Source organism: Oryzias latipes, chromosome 11, assembly GCF_053564925.1.
Source record: "Oryzias latipes strain Hd-rR chromosome 11, Olatipes_Hd-rR_3.1".
NCBI lineage: Eukaryota > Metazoa > Chordata > Actinopteri > Beloniformes > Adrianichthyidae > Oryzias > Oryzias latipes.
This window is the reverse complement of record NC_136247.1, coordinates 24,279,382-24,291,296: the sequence shown is the minus strand read 5'-3', so window position 1 is coordinate 24,291,296 and position 11,915 is coordinate 24,279,382. Positions and strand designations below refer to the sequence as shown.

The 11,915-nt window shown below is 39.4% G+C and overlaps 1 protein-coding gene across 1 annotated transcript; it reads left to right on the top strand.

Annotated features, from left to right (window-relative positions):
- Positions 1–323: 323 nt before the first annotated feature.
- Positions 324–5,611, top strand: csnk2b (casein kinase 2, beta polypeptide). The gene is made up of 7 exons (XM_004073765.5): positions 324–488; positions 992–1,073; positions 1,162–1,264; positions 2,279–2,394; positions 3,037–3,112; positions 3,833–4,022; positions 4,216–5,611. Exons 2-7 carry the CDS (start codon positions 1,002–1,004, stop codon positions 4,304–4,306), a joined length of 648 nt encoding a protein of 215 aa, XP_004073813.1. The 5' UTR covers positions 324–488; positions 992–1,001; the 3' UTR covers positions 4,307–5,611.
- Positions 5,612–11,915: the final 6,304 nt, after the last annotated feature.

Genomic DNA, 11,915 nt, shown 5'->3' with positions numbered 1-11,915 from the left:
TTGTACTTATTTTGTGATTCACCATTGCAAGTCTATGGAGTTGTAATTCAGAAAGCGACCGACAGATGGCGGCTGGAGGTCTTACAGTAAAACGGAAGAAGAAGAAGAATCCAACTGACAGCCAGGAGAGGGGACCATCTTATTTACGTTACTGAGAGCTCTAAATTGTTTCTTGAATTATTCTTGATGAAGTTTGGAATTTTTCTGTGTTTATTTGCTTGTTATTAAAGATGAGTTGTACGTATTATTAAAGATGAATTGTACGTATTTTATGTGAATCACCATTGCAAGTCTATGGAGTTGTAATTCAGAGGGCGACCGACAGATGGCGGCTTTAGATCTTGCAGTAAAACTTGCAGTAAAACGGAGGAAGAAGAAGAAAAATCCAGCTAACACCTAGGAAGGGGTGTCCATCTTATTTACACCACTGATAGCTCTAAATTGTTACGCTAAAAGGTTATTTTAATTGCGTAAGCCCTGAGTTCCGGGTAAGTTCATCTATTTTTTTCCACTTAGCAGCATTAAGAAATCATATAGTAAAGCCAAAGAGAGCAGTGGAGGATTATATTTGTCGCTAAGGCCTGCTTTCGGACACTGCGCCATTTGAATTTCACTCGGGCTCCGGTTTATGTTAGCCGTTCTGATGTTTCCTTCTTTAACCGATTCGTGCCGTTTTGAGGTTTTCCTAATAAAATATTTGTCGTGTCGTTTGTTTTTTCTGTAATTCCAGTGCTGAAAACCACAGAACATACGAAAGGTTAGCCACTGGTTAGCTTGCTAGCTTAGCAAGCTAAAGGGCTAAACCAAAAAACAGTGTTTTAAACGTTACTTTTGCTCATCTGTGCGTAGTTGCGCTAAAGATTCGATCATAATTTTACTTCACCTTTAAGTACACCTAGATATCTATCTACTTAATGTAAGTAATTTTATTTAATCCGAAAAAGAACATGTAGGAAGCTCTAAAAACAGGTTGTTATTGTGGTCTCTTTAGATCCTCAAAAATGAGTAGTTCAGAGGAAGTGTCATGGATCTCTTGGTTCTGTGGACTGAGGGGAAATGAGTTTTTCTGTGAGGTAAGTGTCACAATCTTGCAAAATCTCCACATTCATGAAATATTTTTTACATATGAATATTTTTCCCATTCCTTTTCTCCAACAACAGGTGGATGAAGATTATATTCAAGACAAGTTCAACCTGACAGGCCTCAATGAACAGGTTCCTCATTATCGCCAGGCTCTTGACATGATCTTAGATCTTGAACCAGGTTTGTTTTTGGGTTCTACCTCATGTATTGAGAACTTATCTCTCTGTAGTTACTGTGCAATAAACCAGGTAATGCGAACAAAGGAACCACAGAGCATTGGCATCTTTGATGACACGTTCTTCCACAGTTTTCCTTCAGAGATTAGGGCCGTGTCCAAATTAGAGGGCTGCGTTCTTCTTAGGCTGCATTTGAAGGCTGCTTACGTCACAACGCTGCGACAAATGATGTCCAAGTTTAACGACTCCTTTAAATACGGCCAATGAATGCAGCTTTCTTTTTCCCCGATTTCAAGGATTGGCCTGTTGTATCCTTCTATGCTGTCCATATCCCAAGATGCATTGCAGTGGAACCCGGAGATTTTCTGACAACAATGGCGGACTGTGAAGTTGGATCAAATTAGCCAGGAAAATTTTGAGCTTCATGCCTGGTTCACTACTCCTCTCTGTTCGGGACTCACGGTTGCTAGGTAACAAGACATTCGCAGATGTAACGGCTGGAAATAACTAAAGGCTAGACTCGTCCAAATTCACAGCCGGTAACAACCGGCCTACCTGCTCGACCAAGCACCCGGTCAATGTCGCTCGGGAAGGCCATTGAAGGACGCAGCCCTTGAATTTAGAAGACCGCTTTTCTGGACTGCTGCTGTTTTTTTTATCCATCAATCATGTCTCCTTTATATTTAAGATTTTATCTTTCAGCTCGCACATCCTTACTTCCTAAACAAAACAGTTCAAAATATTGTACTTTTTCTTTTATTTATGCATATATTTTTATTTATCTTATTACAAGATGAAAATGCAGTTTAGGGTCCAGTTTGAGAGCATTTTGAACCTCTTTGAAATGGGTTTCTCAACAGACATTTGAGAAAAAGTCATCATTGGCTTATACCTCGTCAAACACGTTCATTTGTTTAATGATATCAGACGCTAAGAATGGACTTTAAAAGTTTCTCTTTAAAATTCGCACGTCTGACTGACAAATCTACTGCGTGGATTGTTTCTGTTTTACCCGTAGATGAAGAGCTGGAGGACAATCCCAACCAGAGTGACCTGATAGAGCAGGCGGCAGAGATGCTGTACGGCCTGATCCACGCTCGCTATATCCTCACTAACCGAGGCATCGCACAGATGGTAACCAACCGCCGGCAACAGAATGATGGAATTTCACATCAATGAAGAGTGGTTTTTTTCTGCTAGTGGAGATTTATTGCCTTTTTACAACACACAATAAGGAGAGAGCTTCCAGTAAAGCAGAGCTTTTTTATATTTAAGATGTTTTCTCAAAGAATCAGCAGCAACTTCAGAGTCACCGTAAACAAACAGTATTCCTGTTTTGTTCATTTTGAATACGAAAATGTTTAAAATTCATAAACTGATTCCATCTTTGCTCCTGGAGCTTTGGTAGATTTCTGTAAATATTCAGGTTTGAGTCAAATTTTGACAAAAATCCTAAAAACTAAACAAAAACATCAAAGATGTCTTTAACTTGCCTGATTAAAAAAAAAAATCCCCCATCAGTGACTTTTTCCTTTTTCCGTCTTGAACTTCCTCCCTTTCAGCTGTTTTAGACTGAAACTTTTGTTTCTTCTCTCTTGTTTTATTCATGGATTTAATCCTCCTTCAACATATTTTGCCACTAAAAATATACATTATCTGTACAAAGTACTAACACAACATGAAAGCTGTCTAATGTGAGATTAAGATCAGGAAAAGCTGCCACTGTTGTTGCTGTTTTAACAATGTTTTTTGTCTGTTGTCCTGTCATGGTGACAGCTGGAGAAGTATCAGCAGGGAGATTTTGGATATTGCCCCAGAGTCTACTGTGAGAATCAGCCCATGCTTCCTATTGGTGAGTTTCAAAGTCCCAACATGAGACGTTCCACTTTGAAGAGAACATGAGATGTTTTTATTTATAGCATCAAAGGATAAAATTAGTCCATTTTTTTTGACTCAAATGTCTAAATACTTTTCATAAAGTTTCATATGGAGTTTGTTTGAGTCCCATTTTAAATTTTTATATATATTTGAAGATTAATTTAGTTTAGCTATAATAAATTGTTTTTGGTAGTAATTTAAACTAGGGATGTCCTGGTACGATCACATGATCAGATATCCCGCCCACTCACTCAATCATATTCGAATCTTCCGTCCCGATCAGGGATCTGATATTTATTTTATTCATTTATTTATTTATATTTATGATCAGCGCCAAATATTTCAAGCCTCTTATTGCAAAAGCGTCACAGAAGCACAGGAGGCTAACAAAAAAAACAGTCCCGTAAAGTTGGTAAGATGTATAAAGTTTCGGACGTACAGATCAATAACAGATCAATAACGCTTGTGATAAACCTTTAAAACTGACAGAAAGTGTTTTTATTGGTTTGTCTTAACACAAAAAAATAACCTACACATGATCTCTGTATTTGCAGGTTCTCAAAACCACATAAAACCCCAGATCTATTTCCATAAAACCCTATTTTTTCTGCATTTAAATATACATGAAATGCTCTAAAGACGAGCTGATGTTGATTGGATGGTGTTTCCTCTGCTCCTCTTCCTCCCCCCACAGGCCTGTCAGACATCCCAGGAGAGGCCATGGTGAAGCTGTACTGCCCTAAATGTATGGACGTCTACACGCCCAAGTCCTCCAGGCATCACCACACAGACGGAGCCTATTTCGGCACCGGCTTCCCTCACATGCTCTTCATGGTTCACCCCGAGTACCGACCCAAGAGGCCCGCCAATCAGTTCGTCCCAAGGTTGGTTAGAGGTCATGGCACACAGGTCCACGTCCTGAACTCAGCTGGACGTTTAAGGCGTCGTATTTAGAAACACTTTTAGATCGAGAAAACAAGATTTCTCTGCAAAGCATCCGCTTTTTAACAACAGATCAAATCCATTTGAAGTTTTGTATGATCTTTAAATCCGTGTTTCCTCGTCGTCTTTGACCAGGCTGTACGGATTCAAGATCCACCCCATGGCCTACCAGCTGCAGCTACAAGCGGCGTCCAGCTTCAAGAGTCCAGTCAAGGCCATCCGCTAACCCCGCCCAACCGCAGGAGGAGGAGGAGGAGTACTGTAAAAGAAAAGACAAGAATTATTGATGAGGAGAGGGGTCACCTGCAGTTTGAGGCTTTGTAGCTGCCCCTTCTCCCCCCACAAAGACTGTATTATTTTGGTTTGGAGTAGCATGTAGGACAAACGTAAAGATGCTAGCGTGAGGGAGACACAAACACACACAGCCCCCAAACAAATAAACGTTTTTATTTTCCTCTTGTCGTTTTACAGCTCTTGTGTCAAACGCAGAAGGAACGCGCTGCGGTCGCATTAAGAGCACGCTGACGGAGACGCAGTAGCAGCTGGTTGGATTTAGTCCAGGCTTTTCTGTCAGATCTCCCTCGTGTGCCGCCGCAGTGCGCCTCCGGATGGCGGTTCGACCCCCCTCACACCTTTGTTAAACTCAGACTCGGTGAAGTGGAAGGGAAAGCTGCCTTAAGATCCAGAGATCTCTTCTTCTTCTGCTCATGAAGCTTTTTTCCTTCATTCCTCCACCTGTTTTTGGACTTTTTCTCTTTAAAATCTCAGCATCAAAGCAGCATCCTAAAGAAAGTCTGAGAACCGAATGATTCATGGCTTTAGTTCTTCACTCATTTATTTATACAAGGACAATAGAAACAGAGTCATCGTTTGTATCTGTTGGCTTTTAGTTGTTTTTTTTTTTTTCTCCTGATCAAATAACCAGGTTCTGCACATTTTTCAGCTCCAGGTGAGCTCTTCCTTTCTTTTCCCAATTTATCGGATCTTCATTTCTTTCCTCTTAAACGGAGAGCCGATTCACAGCAAAAAGTGAATCGTTTGGTTTTCCTCTGTATCTAGAAAAGTTTCCGTTTGTAGTTCCGTTTGGTACTTTAGGAGGTTTTTGTTCTTGACGGGTTTTACTTTATGTCCAGATTAGAAGCTCCGATTGAAGCACACAGACGTTCACCGAAACCAAAATTAACAATGCGGCGAGTCTGACGTCTCAAAAGATTTGTCGGTTAAAAATATGTTTCTGTTTATTGCCAACCAGTCTGGGAGCAGAAGTGTGTCCTTTAGTAAAGAAAAAAACATCCCAAACTTCATGGCGACGAGTGAAGTTTGACATGGCGACTTCTTCACTCCCTTCGTTTTTTTTATCATAGGTGCTCTTCCTTTCCCCACCAACTGTACCACAAATATTTCCAGGATATCCCGAGGCTGCAACCGTATCCATATGTCCCGTTTTGATGCGTCTGACTTTCGTGGTCTTTGTGTGACTGAAAGAGTGAGCAAGATTCAGAACTCAATAAACTTCTATTTTCTTTTCAAAGTGCGTCTTTTCCTGATTACAAAAGGTGTCGATCCTTCTCCTGTCCACACGGGGTCGCCAAACTCAAGTTTTTTCTTCACACTTTTCTTTTTTGTAACCCTTGTGCTCTCCTAGGCACTTTAACATTGGGAGTTGGGTCATCTAGGCCCACTACACAGTACGCTGAACCTTTTTTCTTCAATGATTTGTGATCTTCACTGGTGTCCATGGATTACAGTAAATCTTTCCACCTTTATCCACCTTTGTCATGGTAGGGAGAACACGTCAATGTAAGGCTGGGGTCATCTAAGATAGCACAAAATTGACAAAATTTAATATTTATACACTTTTCCATTTGGGAATTTTTTTTCCTGAGGTTGTCGAGTCACATGTAGCAAAAATGCTAACAATATGAATAAATATTTGGTTTGATGGGAAAGTTTCGTCATTTCATTTTAGATTTTTTTAACTGAGATCATCTTAGATGAGTAAGTTTTTATTTATTTTACAACTGATGTTAACATTCGTCAAGAATGCAGAAACATCAGATAGCAGTAAAATGAAGGTAAAAGGTTCTAATGTTTGAGTGGTTTCATAATAAAATAAGTTTAAACTCATTTTATTATGTCCACTTGCTGTTCTTGCTATTGCTATTACATCGTTGCTATTAAATCTACCATATCAGGATCTTATTCGACACAGGATGGATTTTTATTTTGAAATGAACTTGTATCTGCTGCTATTTGGTAGAAAAATAACACTTTTATAATTTATTATATACAGTACATATTAATTTTCTAAGTGTTGAGATGGGACCTTGCGGTTCTCGCAGAGCAGAAACTGGACAAAATGGTTCTTTTAGCATTAAAGACTCCTAAACATTTCAAACTAAGACGGTAGTCTGAACTTGGATTTGTGCTTGATTCATGTTTGTTTGTATTTTGGAGCCTTGTTGCCGGTTCTCCTGGGTGTGGTTCTCAGCATATTTCACTGCAAACTAACGGCAGCATTGATTAAAAACCACAAATATTCACACACAAAAACAAACAAAATCATATGTGTTTATGAAGTCATAGGAGTAGAGCGAGATTTCTGTCAACGTGTGTGTTTCTGCTGCAGGGGAGACTTCAGTTTTCGCTGCTTCTGTAAAGATAGAAAAAATACCTGAAGTGCTGCCATCAGTTAACATTTTATTTTTTTTCCTGAGGGGGGAGTTCCCTTCATGACTCAACAGGCTGACCTCAAACCTCCCGAGGAACTGCCCTGCTCGTCATGGCTTCAGCTAAGCTTCAGTTGTTTTTCCTGCAGTTGCTGCAGATGGAGGAGGAGGAGGTGATGTGTTTGTGTCAGGAAAGCGTATTGCAGTGTTTTGCAGACACGCCAGGTTTGGGGTCACGCCCAGATGCAGGGCAGATTGTCGGCAGGCAGTTTCATTCCAGCTGTCAGCGGCAGATTTGTGATCCCTGGGGGGGAGAACTTAACTGGAGCTCAGGTGTGCCACAGATTCTTCACATTAACGTCCCACTCCTAACACCTTCTTTTTTCTGTTTTCAAAGCATTCCATGTGGTTTCTTTAATTATGACTTTTTTTTAGCCAAAATCTAAAAACCTGTGATTTTCTAGGACATAGTGTCTGCAGAATTTGTTTTAGTACGATTTCTTAAAATCTTAAGACAAAATAAATCTTTAAATTAGCTTAAAAAAACACAAATATTTAGGTCCATTTGTGGTAATTATAAATTAAATGTATTAAAATAATAAACACAAATGTTAAAGTATATCAAACACTATTCAAACAATCTTCCCCCAATATATCCTACTATAAGCGCTATCTGTTCTTATTTCTAGATCATGGTCTTTGTAAAGTAAGACTAGAATGACGCATTTCAATTTGTCATAAAAGATAAATGTAAATGTATTTTTACCTTTAAACTTCTGTGCTGCTGTTGTTAAATGCCTTTTTTAAACTGTGTTTGTAGTAAAAAAAAACATTCCACTTTCCCAAAATCAAGCAAATCGTTTTTTTTTTTAAACAAGACCACCCACCATTTATGATGACTTTTGCATAAAAACACGATATTGATACGATATGATCCGTTAATATGATGCTTTGAATGGCCCACAGGCGCTACTGGCCCCTCCCTTATTGGTTTTGTCTGCTACTCACCCCTTACCCCCCCCCTCTGCCTGCCTAGTCAGATCTGCATGAAAGGAACACTTTTTCAAAATGGCGACTTTTCTTTTGGCACTTCCCCATAGCAACCATTTAATTTTTTGGTTGCCAGGGGTTGACGAACAGATCAGTGTAATTTTTAGAAGAATCGGCTAAAGTAAATTTTTACATTTCCTTGGCAACTGAGGTTTTTTTTTGTTAACCACTCCCACATTCCCAATATGTTCATATCATGGTATATCATTTCATTCAGCTTGAGCAAGGTATTACATTTTCACAATATTTAGGTGAGTAACAAATGGTGTTAGCTCGCCACACAAACGCCATTCGAAATCTACTAACTTTAAAACCAACATTTTTCCTAAGTAGCCTCCCAATGATGCTCGAGGAGTTAGGAGGCGATACATTTAAACCCCTAGCAGGAGTTTAAGTTTGAAGAAGCTACTAAAGGTGATTACATTTTTTTAAATTCAGGATGGTGGCTGCTCCCCGAGGTAAAAGATCAAAGAAACTTTGGTTGTGGTTGTAGACTTCACCTGGTTGCCTGTGTGAAATGTAATGAAGAAACAAAAGTTTTCTTTTCCCGTATTGTGCAAAAATGGCCAGGTTTTCACTTTGTCGCTGTGATGTCATTTTTATTTTTGGGGGTGTTTTGTTCACTGTCAGAATTTGATAATTTGATTGCAAAAACAAAAGAAAAGGAGACGTGGTCCTTGTCGGACTAGACTACTTCTGAAAAGAATTGTTAGAGGGAATTGTTGATTACTAAAAAAACAAGAAAAAAAGGAGCCCTGAAGCGCCTACAGTTAAAATATTTCATCTGCTGTTATCTCTCCGGGATCTTGGATCTTTATCTGATCTCCTTTTGTGCAGTGGATCCTCAGGTTCTTATACGTTTTATTAGGATCTATTTAATTCACCAACTTTCAACAATTTAATGCCTTCTTTAAAGTTTACTTTTATTGTTTGAACTCAGCATTTTTATCCTAATATACATTCAGGTTTTATAGGGGTTTGATCATTTTGGTTGCTTTTTTTGGTAAAACGTTATGTAGCACTTTACTTCTTGGAAGGTCCAAAGCACTGACTGTACAGTGTCATTCACCCACAAACACCCACTGATGGCGGAGCACTGAACCTACAACCACCAGGAGCAACATGGGGCTCCGTTTCTCGCCTCAGACGCATGGCGGACAAGGATGAGGCGGAGCTGAACCTGCCAACTTCCAATTGGAGGTCGACTTTACCTCTGCAGCAGCCGCCATGTGGTAGGTAAATACAGATTTACAGATGTTTATGTCTACTTTTATTCCATTATCATAGATTTCGATTTTTTGTTATGGAAAAGTCCGATAGAAAAGAAACAGATTGGTAAATTGATTCAAACTGAGTTTTTGTTGTGATGGTGGATCGTTGCTGCTTCTGCTTTATTTGCATGAGAAAGTTTGATTGACATCATTCTTGTATCAACTTGTTACATCAAATTATAGAATTTCAGCTTTACTGCTGGTTCTTCCAGTCTTCTCCTGCTAAAGCTCCAGGAGAAACAGGAAGTACGCCGCCCTCCAATCTGGACACGGCCAAAGTCCAGCATTTTCTGGACAATCTTTGGGCTGAATTTTTTTGTATGTATTTATAGTTTTGTCCTGACTCTTTTGTCCAGAGATCACAAAGTTCTACCTTAATGAGGGTTTTATTTCATTCTTCCTCAACCTCTTACCTTTCCATGAAGGTCAGCCCCTTTGTTTACACATAAACTCTGATCTAGCCTGTTAAACAGAAAGATGATCCAACAGCTTACCTAGAAAACGATCAGCATGTCCAAGAGTTATTTGTAGATTTTCTGATTATTCTGGTCTGTAAATCATACTGTTTGCAGTATCCCACCCATTCAACAAGGAACAAAATTACTGTTGGTTTCTTGACTCAATCAGCTGACAGCAGAAGCAACATTTTCCAGTATTTTATTTTTAAATTCTGTTAGCTTTAATCTAATCTTTCTCACGTATTATTAGCATGAATGGAAAACTGATAAACTTCAAATAAAGTCTATAAAAACAAAACAAGACTAGAACTGTATGTCCAATTCCCTCACTACTCTCCAACCCTAAAGATTATAATAATAATAAATAATAATAATAAACTTTATTTGTATAGCACCTTTCCAGATAAAAATCACAAAGTGCTTCACAGTACAACACGATAAAACAACAGTAAAACACAGTAAAACACATGTTAAAAAGAAATTAAGAAAAAGCCATTTTAAAAAGATATGTTTTTAGCTGCTTTTTAAAAGAAAACACTGAGTCCACAGATCTGAGGCTGAGAGGAAGAGAGTTCCAGAGGGATGGGGCCACTACGGCAAAGGCTCTGTCTCCTTTAGTTTTTAACCGGGTTCTCTTCACAGCCAGCAGACCCTGGTCACATGACCTCAGTGACCTGCTGGGAGTGTATGGCTGCACCAGGTCTTTTATGTAGACTGGTGGTTATTAAGAGCTCTGTATGTTAAGACCAGGATTTTAAAACGCACTCTGTAGTGAATGGGGAGCCAGTGCAGCTGCATTAACAACGGGGTGATGTGTGAGAACTTGGATGACCTGGTTAAAAGCCTGGCAGCAGCATTCTGGACAACCTGGAGCCGTTCTAGAGATTTTTTATATAGAGACTATCTAATGCACTTTGGATAAATGCTTACTACAGGAAATATGGCATCACCCATTTGCTAAAGTGAAAACCTATTTAATATTGAAGCCATGAGCTTTAATATTACCCTTCTTTTATCTGCCCTCACTGGCTGAGCAGCTGCTACCTGCCCCTACATCTCCCCATCTGCCACTGTGGTCTGAGCTGAGTGACACTTTTTTCAAAATGTCATCTTTTCTGTTATTTTTTTATCACCATAGCAACCTTTTTTTTTGCTCACCTGGTGGTGACAAACGGGCCGATGTCATTTTTAGAAGAATTAGAAAGTAAATTTTTGGACATCCTTGACGAAGAGGTTTTTTTTTGTTAAGATTCAAGATTCAACCACGCCCACATTCCAAATATGTTCTTATCGTATGTCATATTGTTTCGTTGATCTTGAGCCAACGATTCATGTTTTCAATTTTCACATTATTCTGGTAAAGAATGTGCGAACCAAAGAAGCGCCACTTTTGTGTGCTCGCCACGCTGACGCCGTTCAAAATCTACAAACTTTAAAAATGACATTTTTTTCCAACTCAATGATGCTCAAGGAGTTAGAAGGTGATAGATCAAAATCCTTAGGAGGAGCTTAAATTTGTAGTTGGTACTAAAGGTGATTTTTATTTTGTAAAATTCAAGATGGCGGCTTCATTACAAAGTCAGTGGCGGTGTGTGGGTGAAGCTTTCTTTTCCCACATTCTCCAAAAAAATGAGAAAATCACCAAATTTCCTATTTTACTACAAAATGACCAACAAGCAAAGTCCTGTCGCCATCCCATAATAGTTTCAAAGCTTCCTTTGGATAACCCCGACCCATGTGTTTTGGTTTCATTAGTAGAGTTTGACTTTTTTCTTTTTGACCCCCACAAGAGATTGTGGAGCCATTCAGTATATGATGGTTTCTCCCACTGTGATGTCATCATTCTTTCGGGTGGGGAGGTGGGGGTTGTTGATGATGCCCAAAATTCATTTTCACCGGGTACTAGCTGCGTGCAGGTTTTGGTAAGCACAATATAGTGCACTAAATAGTTAATAAAAGTGAGGGAATTTGGACTCCAACTGACCGACCCTGTAACACTTTGTCGTGTTAGGAAGTTGCCATAATGGGCGGGGCTTAACCATCTCAGTGGCTCCAGCTGCTCCCTTTTCTCAGTTTATTTTTGCATTTGTTTGTGTCCTGCTTTATCAGATTGTTGGCTTTTCTGGATTGGAATTCCCCGCTGCGGTTTCAGGGGAGTAATTTCTGCTGCTTTCCTGTCTTTGCTTTGCCTCTTCACCCCTTTAAAACAGATTCAAACGGTCTGCTGAGCTGAATCCACCTGCTATGAAAAAGGCCTCCGTCTTTGATGGGCGTCACTCCCTTATTTCAATTTCCAGAGGTAAAGAAACACTGAAGATTTGTGGCAGAAAGAGCTGCGGCGTTTCATCAGAAGCACGCCTGTCAGAAAGGATTTCCAAACCGTCCCG